This window comes from Balaenoptera acutorostrata, chromosome 2 (assembly GCF_949987535.1).
Source record: "Balaenoptera acutorostrata chromosome 2, mBalAcu1.1, whole genome shotgun sequence".
Taxonomy (NCBI): Eukaryota; Metazoa; Chordata; class Mammalia; order Artiodactyla; family Balaenopteridae; genus Balaenoptera; species Balaenoptera acutorostrata.
The window spans coordinates 168,450,742-168,463,656 of record NC_080065.1 but is presented as its reverse complement, the minus strand read 5'-3'; the positions used below and the strand labels follow the sequence as shown (position 1 = coordinate 168,463,656).

Below are 12,915 nucleotides of genomic sequence, written 5' to 3'. Positions count from 1 at the left end.
CATGGAATAACTGAGAGGACGCAGATAAAAACTAGGCTGTGGGCTTCCCTGGTGGCGCAGTGGTTGAGAATCTGCCTGCCAATGAAGGGGACACGGGTTCGAGCCCTGGTCTGCGAAGATCCCACATGCCACGGAGCAACTAGGCCCGTGAGCCACAATTACTGAGCATGCGCGTCTGGAGCCTGTGCTCCGCAACAAGAGAGGCCGCAATAATGACAGGCCCGCGCACCACGATGAAGAGTGGCCCCCACTTGCCGCAACTAGAGAAAGCCCTCGCACAGAAACGAAGACCCAACACAGCCATAAATAAATAAATAAATAAATAAATAAAACCCAAAAAGTTAAAAAAAATCATTAAAATAAAAAAAAAAAGTTCTTAGTTCTTCAGCCAGTTGAATAGGATTTTTCTGATACCTGCAGCAGAAATCTTTAAAACAAAAAAACAAAAAAACAAAAAACTAGGCTGTGACAATGTGAAAAAACCCAGAAATGTCAAGACCAAAAGAGAAAATTAAGGAAGTGATGGTATAGACATGGTCAATAGAGAAACAGATTAAACATAAATTTAATTACAAATATATATAAATTATAAAACTCAAGGAAATTGCCAAAATTCGTAGTTGAGAGAGAAAATGGAATATGGAAGTACTAAAATTAGATAGGCCTATTAGCTCATATTTTTAAAAATTTTAAATGGGACAGAAAATAAAATTTCATTTGGTTTAAAGTATAAAGTGTAAGAAATTAATAAACAGAAACCTCAATTAAATAGAAATGGGAGACTAGAAGGGGGTGCTCTCACCCCTACAACAGGAAGAGCCCAACAGGAAAAGGAAAGACTTCCCCTTCTTTCCTGGAAGGAGCTCAGCCAATGAGAGTCTGTCAGGACTCAGCCAATGAAAAAGCCATGGACTCTTTCTTTATAGCCCTCTCAACTTCGTTTTCCCCTCTATAAAAAAGTTCTCCTCTCCATTTTTGCTGAGGACTTGCACAACCATGTTTACAGATCCCAAATTGCAATTCTTTGCTAATCCTGAATAAACACAATTTTGCTGGAGAAAAAACTGGCAGTCTATTTGTTTTAGGTCAACAAAAGGAAGTCAAGAGATAAGCTAATTCTTAATTTTTATAACCAGAAAAACAGAACATAAAGAATATTTTTTTAAAGTGTAATATTACCAGGACTATTTAAAAGGAATATATATAATTCACTGTTGAAAAACATTATATTTCAATGTTCTTAACATCCTCATCTTTTCCATATTTTGAATTTTTACTTTTTCCAACCACTTCTCATAACTTCTACTCAGTCCAAACTGCTGTTTTCTCTCACAGATTTACCACAATAGCCTTCTAACTAGTCCTAGTCTCTCTACTTCTTCCTTTGAACTTTTAGTTTATTCTCAGCACAGCAGTCAGCATGATCACTAAAAAAAATGGACATAAGAGTATGTCTCTCCAGTGCCCAGGGCATTCTCTTGAGAGTAAAATCCAGTGACATAATGACAAATAAGAGCCTATAAATTCTAGTCCTCTTGCCGCTGATCCCCTACTTCTCTTTCCCTCCTTATTTCTGTTTTCCTTATTGTTGCTTGAACAGGCCAGGCATGCTCCCACCTCAGGGCATCTGCTTGTTAGTCTATCAGAAAGCCTTACCCCAGATATTTAGCTTGGCTCACTTCTCATCTTCTGCAGGTCCTTCTTCAAATGTCACCTTGCTGGTCAAATGTTTCGTAATCACTTTGTGTAAAATTGTAAAATTCCTCTCCCACCAAGGTTCCTATTCCCCTTTCTTGTTCTTGTTAGTACTAATCACTTTCCAAACACATACTATTTATTTATTTACTTTATTGACGTATAGTTGATTTACAATGTTGTGTTAGTTTCTGGTGTACAGCAAAGTGATTCAGCTATGCAGCTATACATATTCTTTTTCAGATTATTTTCCCTTATAGTTTATTACACAATATTGAATATAGTTCCCTGTGTTATACAGTAGGACCTTGTTGTTTATTTTATATATAGTAGTTTGTATCTGCTAATCCCAAACTTCTAATTTATCCCTCCTCCACCCCTTTTCCCTTTGGTAACCATAAATTTGTTTTCTGTGTCTGTGAATCTGTTTCTGTTTTGTAAATAAATTCATTTGTATCATTTTTTAGATTCCACATATAAATGATATCATATGGTATTTGTTTTTCTCTGCCTGACTTACTTCACTTAGTATAATAATCTCTAGGTCTATCCATGTTGCTGCAAATGGCATTATTTCATTCTTTTTTGTGGCTGAGTTATTTTTGTTATTATTTTTCTTCTTTCTCTGCCATGAGAATTTAAGCTGCATGAATGCAGAGGTTTTGCCAGGTTTATTTACTGGTCTATTTCTAGCACCTACCACAATGCCAGGCGCAAGACAGGTGTTAAATATACTTTTCTTTGTTCAATGAATGAATAATAGAATCATACAACAGTGAAAATGAAGTTTTCATATATCAAGATAGGTGAACCTAATAAGTGTTCATGTTGAGCATGTAAGTCACAGAGGAACATATAGCAGATTCTCTTTAAATAAATATCAAACACCTTGCAAAAGTAAACACTTACTGTTTTAGGGACACATACATATTGAGACAGACTGGGACTGGGACCTTTTGCTGTAGCGCTGCAGTGCTTGCACCTGGACACACCTCTCCTCCAGCAACAAAATACAAAGAAACTATATGGGACTAAAAATAACTGCTTGCATGTGCAGTTGGAACAAATTCTGGACAAAAGATATAAAGAGACGAAAAAACCCAACTGCCACTTTTGAAGAGCCCAGAGCAAAAGCAGGGTACTGCCCATGTCCCCTGCACACAACACCAACTAAGGGGTGGGCAAACCACCTAAGCCACCCCTCCCGCTGGACCCCTGGACACACCCCTACCCTCACCCCATATAACGAACAAGCTACCCCTCCCTCCACCCAGGAAGTGAGCAAGGAAACCTGTTACTTGTTCTTGCTCCCCCCTGCTGCAGCAGGGGCCCCAATAAAGCCTTGCCTGAATTTCTTGTATGGCCTTTTGTCAATTTCTATTAGTTGGGGAAGGCCAAGAACCCTGGTTTGTATCTATATGACCTACTACTCATCAGGCTAATGAAGGGAATGTTTAACAAAATTTAGAAAAATGGGGAGCATCATGGACAAGTCTTCCAAAATTCTGATCAAGTTCTCTTTTGTAAGCAGAGTGTTGGGTATGTGGGTGTTAATTTTATTATTCTTAAACGTACCTATACATACACTATCCGCTGGGTACACATTAAAATAATTTAAAATAATCAAAACTAGCTGGTGGGAGCTACGACGCACTGATCTTAAAGGCGTCAAAATTCAGGGTTTTTATTCAAATAATTTTTGCCTGCCTAACAAAACAAGTCAGCATGCTGATTTAGGCAACGAGCTCTTGGAGGAGACCACCCCCCTCATTCGTCCCGTGAACGCTCCCTCGCAAAGCGGCCCCTGCGGACAGCGTGGGACCAAAAGCTCCCCAGAGCCGAGAACTTTCACCTCTCGGAAGTGGCCGGCGCCAGCGGCGCCCCCTGGGAAGTGTAGTCGGCGCGGGGCCAGAGGCATGCCGGGAGTCGTAGTTCTCCTGGGTTCGCGGGGCGGTGGGGACGGCTCGCGGCCTTTCTGGGGCTTTTGGCGCGGGTGATCCCGGCACTGCTAGGGCACCGTGCGTGGGACTGAGAATCTCCCGGTTGCCTCTTTCGGGTGGCGGTCGGAGCCAGCGCCTGTGACCGTCTGGGCTGGCAAGTGTGCGGGCCGGGCGGGGACGCGCGCGGGGGCACCAGGGAGACGCCACGGGCGGGTGGGTCTGGAGGCTGTCTACAAGGCCCGAGCCACGGTGCTTCGAGGGCGTCGCTTCCTCCTTCCCCACCCCTCTACCCCACAGACTCGCGGGGAGGGAGCGCCCCTTCCAGGTGAGCTGGGGCGGGCCCGGGACTGCTGTCAGTGGAGGTCTTTTGTGGCTGGCTTTTCTGAGACTTCTAAATGAAACAGACAATGAAAACAATAGATAATGCCTATGGAGACTTTATGTGTGCCTGGCCCTAGTCTGGCGCCTTGGATGAATTAACTCATTTCATCCTCAGATAACAGGTAGGTCCCCGTTTTACAGATGAAGAAAATGAGGCACAGAGTGAACAGATAATTTGCTACATTTAATTGGGGCCTTGGACTCAGACCATGATCACTTTTTGCCTCTACTACTTAACAGTTTTGTTTCTTTGGACAAGTCACTAGACTCCCTGGTTCTCAGTCTTCCTCACATCCGTAATACGGAGTAGCAATACTTTTTAGAGTCGTTGTGAGGATTAAATAATACATGTAAAGCATGCAAGATTCCTGGTGGGCAGAAGATGTGCATCATAGAGTAACTATGATACTTGTACAGCAGCTTCCATCCCCTGGCTGAGTTTACACAGCACACTCAGCTTGTTGAGCTTTCATGCCAGGTGCTATACCTGTAGAACCCGCTGCAAACTTAGGCAGCCAATGTAGGCAGCTGTGGCCACGGCTCTTCTCTGACAGTTGTCTGGCTGCTCCTCTTACCTTGCTTTCCCTGTTGGGGTTTGTATATGAAGAGCAAAGGACTATTTGGAGCTGTGGATGCTGCAAGAGGTGGCACCTGTGGAATTTGTGTTTAGGAGTGGCAACCAGTATGGCGTGCATTGTGTGAGAGTTCCCTAGGAAGAACACAGCACTCCAGGAAGGAGCCACTCAGGAGCGCCTGCGTTGGTCATTCCGCAGAGAAAGAGAGGGCACATGTGGGCAAGTTCCTTTATTGCGGTTTCTTCAGGAAGGAAAGGGTGAGGCAGGGCAAATGGGCTTAGGATTGGCTAGCTATGTTTGAAAGTGGGAGCCCAGGAATCTCACGCTCACTGTGACTGTCTGAGTGTGTAGTTTAAAGCTATCTTAAGGACTCCAGAAATCTGTGGTGAGTCACAATTTGCTCAGATGTAGCTAGTAGATCCCAGATGGATGTTAAAGCATCAGTTTATGGAAATTAGAAGTATGGTTAATACAAGGAGGAGGTGGAGATTGACAAATTGTCTTAGAACTTCATTGGCTTACTAAGCCACACACTTGTGTGTGCAAACACACTTGGTTTGCATCATTTATGTGGGGTGGCTTTGTAGGGACCTGATGGACATTATGGGTGGTTGTAACTTCCTTTCTCCAAGCCATCCCTTGACACCAGAGTTCTTCACAATACCTTTTTCTCTCTGCAGACCTACCTTGTCAAGCACTCTGCTCTCCTTTGACAGGAAAACTAAGAAGGAAAGAATGGCTGTGGATTTGCTGCCTGCTCAGATGACAGTAAGTAAATTTTGTCTTTTTAATGAATTGCCTTCTGTGTTCAGAGATGGTGGACATATTTCCATTCTTTGTCCAGGTACTTTGCTTTCCAGTGAAAACTATTGAGAATCCAGAGCCTGATAGGTTTTTCCCATGGTCCTGGCCTTATCAAGGGGTTGCTGAGGAATGCACATCCTCTGTCCCCAGACAGAGGTCACTCTTAATTCACCCCAAAGTCACTTCATGACCAAAGATTGAGTCAGCTCTGAACATAGGCTTCCAGATAGGATAAGTGCTTGGTGAGGAGTGTGGAGTATTAGGGAGTCTTTATCTTCACAGATGATATAGTGTCACTTGGAGCAAAACCATGGAAGGGCCAAAAGAGACACCCTCAACAGATATTTGTTGAGCATGACAACGTACAAGGATACTGTGTAGGGCACTGGGGGTACAAAGAGGAAAGTTGTTATTTCTGTCTTCAGGGAGTTTTTGGTCCTGATCTTAGGAATGAATGTCCAAGAAGATTCAGGGAAGAGATTCAAGAAGTGGAGTTATTTTGAGCTAATACTAAAGGTCAGGACTGATACCTGATGGGCATCACAGAAGGAGTTCAACGTGGCCTGGGCTCTGAGACTGGCACTGGGGAGGACAGAGGGCTCCCTCTTTCTTGGGAGTTCCTCTGTCTAGTGCAACTGTGATGCTAAACCGTCCAAATGTCCCTCTCGTCTATCTGACTGATGCCTCTATCTCCTTCTATGATTGTTTTTTCCCTGCTATTTCAGACTCCCCTCCTGGGCTCTTGTTTTTTGGTCTTCCCCTTTTGAGATCTGTTTTCATTACTTAACCCTCACTTTTCTGAGGATCTTTCTCAAATCTCTCTCCCCAGGCGTGAACTTTTTCCTAAAGATCCAGTCTGTCATTCCCAAACTTATGCAATATTTCCACATGGAAGTCCCATCTTGCCCCCAATACCAGCTTCCTTTCCTTCTGTTTGTCGCTGGCTGCTTTTCTAAAACGTAGTGGTAGCCCACAGGTTAAAAATGTGGACTCTGGAAATTGATTTTATGAGTTCACATGCAGGCTAGAGATGTGACTGGGCAAATTATTTTCTCCCTTTGTGCCTCATTTCCTCATTTGTAAGTGTGGTTAGTAATACACATGCCTCATTTAATCCTTACAAGAGGACTGCTAATATCTGCATTTTACACATGAGGAAACTGAGGCACAGAGAAGCAAGTAACTTAATCAAGGTAGTACAGCTGGCTTTTGAACCCTGACAAAACAGTCTATACAGTTAACATGCTCTAAGAAAGTATATGTAAGGTGCTAAGAACAGCTCACAGTACATATTAAATCTCAGTAAATGCTGGCTGTCACTACCATTAGTAACAGCAGCAGCAGCATTATTTTAGAACCTGCCAAATTTGGTACATATCTCCTCACTAGGCTAGACTTTACTTTGATTCTTTAATTACAAGAAGATGGGTGTTTCAGGAAACCAAAATATAAAACCAGCAAAATGCAGTGCAAAGCAAAACCCAGCTTTCACTGTCTGAGCTTTCCCATACTCCCAAGCTGGAGAGACTGACTTGATTTTAGCTAAAGGAAGATGTAGAGAAGTATGTTTGCAACTCAGAGCCGGTTTTTGTGGACCACTAATTCAGTATCTAACCCTTTTGATTAAGTCTCTTAGAGACCCCGAGGTGACCCAATCACAGGTCTCATTACCCCATTTGAATCAGTTCAGTGGTAATATTCAATATCAACTTCTTTCCTCATTAACAGTCCTCAGAGGTGAAGTTCTCTCTGCTGTCTGTTAGAAAAATCAAATAGCAAATAAACAATTTTTGGAAAAAACAGGATATTTGCAGATTTTATAAATATTCCTTATACTCTTCTATTTCCATGCAGCATATAATTTATCTTGTGGGGGAAAGATACATAGGACTTGGTGTTTATTGATTTATAGTCATAGTTTGTCAATTAACTTTTTTTTTGCAGTAAATCAGTATTTGTTTTTGTGATTGTCACTATTTTTTTTTAATTATTTTTTTAGGATAGTTTTAGATTTAGAGAAAAATTGCAAAGATAGTACCATAATTACCGTATACCCTGCACCCAGTTTTCCCTATTACTAACATCTTCCATTATTATGAAACATTTGTTGTAATTAATGAGCCAGTATTGATATACTATCATTAACTAAAGTCCATACTTTATTCAGATTTCTTTAGTTTTTATCTAAAGTCCTTTTTCTGTTGCAGGATCCCATCCAGGATACCATATTATGTTTAGCTGTCATGTTTCCTTAGGCTCCTCCTGGCTCTCAGTTTCTCAGCCTTTCCTCATTTTTGATGACCATAACAGTTTTGAGGAGTATTGGTTAGATGTTCTGTAGAATGTTCCTCTACTGTGATTTGTCTGATGTTTTTCTAAATGTTAGGCTGAAGTTATAGGTTTTGGGGAGGAAGACCGCAGAGGTAAAGTGTAATTCTCATCACATCATCAAAGCTACATATTAAATAACATGACTCATCACTGTTGATATTGACCTGATCACCTGACTGAAGTGTGTTTGCCAGGTTTCTCCACGGTAAACTTCCTCTCTTTTTCTATCTTCCCACACTGTCCTCTTTGGAAAGAAGTCACTATGTACAGCCCACAGGTAGGGAGTAGAGAGTTACACTCCATCTCCTTGAGGGCAGAGAATCTACATAAATTATTTGGAATTCTAAATGGAGGATTGTTGCTTCTCCCCCATTTATATCAGTATAGACTCACAGATGCTTATTTTATATTTTGGGTTATAATCTAGTACTGCTTTATTTTGTTGCTCAAATTGTTCCGTCTTTGGCCAGTGGGAGCTCTTTCAGTTTGTTCCTCTGTCCCTTGGACATACCCCTATCACTGTGTAGTTTTTTGTTTTGGTTTTGGAGTACTTCCTTACTTTTGGTACTGTAAGGTGCTCTAGGCTTATTTTGTGTATTCCCTGGCCCAGTACCAGAATCATCTATTTCTCTAGTAGCCTTGGTTTCTTTTCTTGGAGAATCGTATTAGAAAGCAAGATCTGGGCCTTAGGTTTACTCATTGCTACTGGGGTGTCTTTGCTTTTAGATCCTCTCAGCTGACAGAGCAAGGGAATATATGTATATACTAACCTCTGTGTGTGTGTATAAATATTTCTATATGTAACCATGTGTGTGTGTATGTGTGTGTGTATATTTCCATATGTAACCACTTGTGTCTGTGTTAAGCTACATATTAGTTCATACTAATGTCTCCAACTCTAATTTATTACTACACGGATGTTTCTAGCCTGCTCCCCTTCCTTACTATAACCTGCCATTCCAACAACAGTGAGAAACCTAGCTCCCACCATCTGCCATCCTTTGACTTTAACCATTCAGTTCCAGTCTGCATGTGTAGTAGTATCTGAATTGTTAATCCATACTGCCCAGAAAACTACTTTATTAACCAGAGTACAGTACTTATGTGCAGTTCCTTTTGTCTTACAGACTCCACTCATTTCCAAAGTTAGTAAGGTCAGCACCTTTTCCACCACCTCCTTCATTGGTTTTTGTCATACATTTGTATTATATTTAGATCATTGTGTCAGATTCTGTGTTCCATTCTGGGACCCCCCAACATCCTAAATGATTTTTTAAAATTTGCATACATTAAGTTTAACTCTTTGTGTTGTAAACTTCTATGAGTTTTCAAAAATGCCTTGTGTCATGTATCCATCATTACAATATCATACAGAATAGTTTCACTAAAAATTTCGCTTTGCTTCACCTATTCAACCATCTTCCCCTGCCCCACTCCAAACTTCTGGCAACCGCAAATCTTCGTACTGTCTCTACATATCAGTAATACTTCTTTTTTATTTTAAATTAATGGTTGTCCTGCAGTTTGCAATATAAATTACCACTAATCTAAGTCTACCTTTGAATAATACTATATTACTTCCTAGGTATTACAAATACCTTGTAATAGAGTAATCCCAATTCCTCCCACCCATCCCTTATGGCATTACTATCAGTCATTTTACTCATCATATGCTATAATCACCCAATTCATTGTTATTATTACTTTAAGCAAACAGTTATCTTTTAGATCAACTAAGAATAAGAAAATACCTTGACTTATTTCTTCTTTGTCACTCTTCCTTAATGTAGATTCACGTTTCTGACCTGCATTATTTTCTTTTCTCCCTGAAGAACTTGGTTCTTCATTTTCTTGCATGTCAGGTCTGCTGGTAATGAAGTTTTTGCCTGTTTGAGAAAGTTTATTTCTCATCCCTTTTGAATTCCTTGAATATGGAATTGTAGATTGGCATTTTCTTTAAATATTTTAAATATTTCTCTTCTTATTTGTGTGGTTTCTAATGAGAAAATCCACTGTAATTCTTATCCTTGTTCCTGTATGGGTAAACATGTGTTTTCTCCTTATATTTGGTTTTTGGCATTTGAATATGATATGCTTAGGTGTGCATTTTTGGTATTTATCCTTTTTGGTATTCTGTGGACTTCCTGGATCTGTGGTTTGGTGTCTGTCACTAATTTTGGAAAATTCTCAGCCATTATTATTTCAAATATTCCTTTTATTTTATTCTCTTTTTCTTCTCCTCCTGGTATTCTAATTATCAAGTAATTTTAAATGATCAAATTTAAATGTATTTTTAACATAGGAGGATATATATGATATATCAATAAGGAACTTAAGGGCATGAAACAATAATCATTTATTATTTTTCACAGTTTCTCTGGGTCAGGAATGCAGACAGGCAGCAGAGACAACTTATCTCTCCTGTACAAAGCCTGGGGTCTCAGCTTAAAGACTTAAAGGTTGGAGGCTAGAATCATCTGAAGTGTCTTTCACTCACATGTATAGTAGTTGATGCCAGCTCCTGGCTGAGACCTTAGCTAGGGCTGTTGGATTAAACATCCACTTGTAGTCCCTTTGTGTGTCTTGGGCTTACAATATGGTGGCCAGATTCCAAAGGTGAACATCAAGTGAGCCAGGTGGAAAGCATATTCTTTCCTCGGAAGTCACATAACATTACTTCCACTGATTCTCCTGGTCACGGCACCTAGAATCCCCTGCACAGATTGAAAGGAAGGAAACATAGACCTCATTTCTTGGTGGGAGAAGTGTCAGTGTCACATTATAGAAGAGCATGTGATATGGGAGGTATATTGGTGTGGTCATCTTGGGAAAGTACAATCTGCCACATCTGTCAGAATTAAAAATGCACATATACTTTGAGCCAATAGTTCAACCTCTACCAGTTTATCTTATAAATATAGATGTACACATACCCAGAGATATCTGCATGAGAATGGTCATTGTGCATTGTATGTGACAGCAAAAAACAGAAACCATCTAAATACCCATCAATTAAGGAAATGGTAAATAAGTTTTGGTATCTGTACAATGGCATATATCATGTAGTTGTTAAAAACAATAAGGTTTGTATATGCAGATGTGGCAAGATCTGTAAGATACAAGTTAAACATTCAGAATTTTTCCATTAAAAATAAGAATACATATGTGTATTTGCACAAAACATTTCTGGAAAGAAAGGAGAAAAACTTGATACCAGTTACCTATAGGATGGAGCTGCTACCATATCACTGTGTGCTCTTTTGTGCTCTTCATATTCTTTAGCATGTGTCTGTTTTCCTCTTGTTTAAATGGCCAAAAGAACACATGGATGTGCAATTGGATATGAATTTTGTAATATGTTCTTAAAACATGAATAAAACCTGTCTGTAATAGGATTTAGTGTGATATATATTTTGTTCTTTTTGTTTTCAGTTTTTTTTCAGATTTTTCTGAAGTGTTTGTTTAATCTGTGTACTTTTTAAAAAGCTAATGAAATTTAAAAAGAAAAAGAATGTCATTTTGGTGGGAGTGTTCTAAGGCCCGGGGAAATGGGACTGGAAGTAAAGATAGAATATGGGGTTGCCATGAGTATTTTGCTTACAGCAGCAAGAAGCCTGCTTAGGCTGCTGTAACAAAATGTCACAGGCTTAAGCAAAAGAAATTTATTTTCTCACAGTCCTAGAGGCTTCAAGTCTAAGATCAAGATGTTGGCAGGTTTGGTTTCTTCTGAGGCGTGTCTGCTTGGCTTGTAGAAGGCCGCATTCTCACTGTGTCCTCACATGGTCTTACCTCTGTGCATGTGCCTGTCTGTGTCCTAATCTCCTCTTATAAGGACACCAGACATACTGAATTAGGGCCCAATCTAAAGACCACCTTTTAACTTAATTACCTCTTTAAAGACCTTAACTCCATATTCTGAGGGTACTAGAGGTTAGGACTTAAACATATGAACTGGGTGGGAGGGACATAATTCAGCTCATAATTAAGCCCTTTCATTGGGTCCTATAGAAAGATTGCTTTTCCTACCATCCCATTCATTCTTTCAATTCAAACATATTTGACATAGTTCTCTGGCCTCTCTCTGTAAGGCCTTTCCTGTGATCTCTGGATTATAGAGTGCGTGGTCCGTAAGCCTAATAAAGGCTAGGCTGAGGCAGAATCTCTTAGCCCATGGCTGACCCTGGTTCCAAACACCCAGGTCATCTGTTCTAGTCCCAGCAGAGCTAAGCAGCTCTTCTCAAGGAGGCCATGACCCAGAACTAGAAATTTAAGTAAATAGAGAGTTAGCATACAGCAGATATATATATATATTTTAATTAATTTATTTATTTACTTTATTTTTGGCCGTGTTGGGTCTTTGTTTCTGTGTGAGGTCCTTCTCTAGTTGCGGCAAGCGGGGGCCACTCTTCATCGTGGTGCGCGGTCCTCTTACTATCACTCACGGCCTCTCTTATTGCGGAGCACAGGCTCCAGACACACAGGCTCAGTAGTTGTGGCTCACGGGCTTAGTTGCTCCTTGGCATGTGGGATCTTCCCAGACCAGGGCTCGAACCCGTGTCCCCTGCATTGGCAGGCAGATTCTCAACCACTGCGCCACCAGGGAAGCCCTAGCAGATATTTTTTGACTGCATAACATCTAAACCATATTCCTGTGTTTGGGGAATTCTTTTCTTTTTCCGTCTTAGTAGGAAAGAGAGACCACTTCACATTTGAGAGGTTAAAATGACCATATACTTGATTTTCCAGCTTCCCTTATACATCAAGTACAGGTGTGTGATCCAAGTTTGGTCACTTAGTTGTACTCACCCTGGACTTTGAGTCAGAAGCTAGGAATGTAAAGGAATAGGAACAATGTAGAGTGCACTCTGGTGGTTGTGGTGGCAGCAGTAACATTGAGTTTGTAGAGGAGGGAGGAGGAGGAGCTCAGCAAAAGTAGAGTCTGTCTACTGGGTGTGGGAGTGGTGGTAAGGCTGTACCATCCACTTTTCAATAGCAATAATGTTCTCACAAGTCTGGTTTTCTAGTGTGATCCTGACTGTAGTCCAGAATGTTGCCTGGCCTCCGTGGTTTATGCTCATTTTCCAAGCCTAGTTCTGTAACTATCAATGCTTTGGTAGCTCCCCTGTCCATTTTCTTTGTACATGAGGCGAAGTCCATTTCTGTTGCTTGAAACCGAAGAAACTTGACAG

At 40.7% G+C, this 12,915-nt stretch overlaps 1 protein-coding gene across 4 annotated transcripts in view; it reads left to right on the top strand.

Annotated features, from left to right (window-relative positions):
* Window positions 1-3,651: 3,651 nt before the first annotated feature.
* ZNF354C (zinc finger protein 354C) overlaps window positions 3,652-12,915 on the top strand; it is a 30,459-nt gene continuing 21,195 nt past the window's right edge. The window contains exons 1-2 of one of the 4 annotated variants that reach the window (XM_057541126.1): window positions 3,652-3,789; window positions 5,308-5,359. In XM_057541126.1, coding sequence (XP_057397109.1) covers window positions 5,327-5,359 — 33 coding nt within the window. In that variant the 5' untranslated portion in view covers window positions 3,652-3,789; window positions 5,308-5,326. Of the gene's footprint in view, window positions 3,790-3,821; window positions 3,961-4,057; window positions 4,139-5,271; window positions 5,360-12,915 lie in introns of those variants that run through there. The other 3 variants (XM_057541123.1, XM_057541125.1, XM_057541127.1) reach the window with 3 other exon arrangements.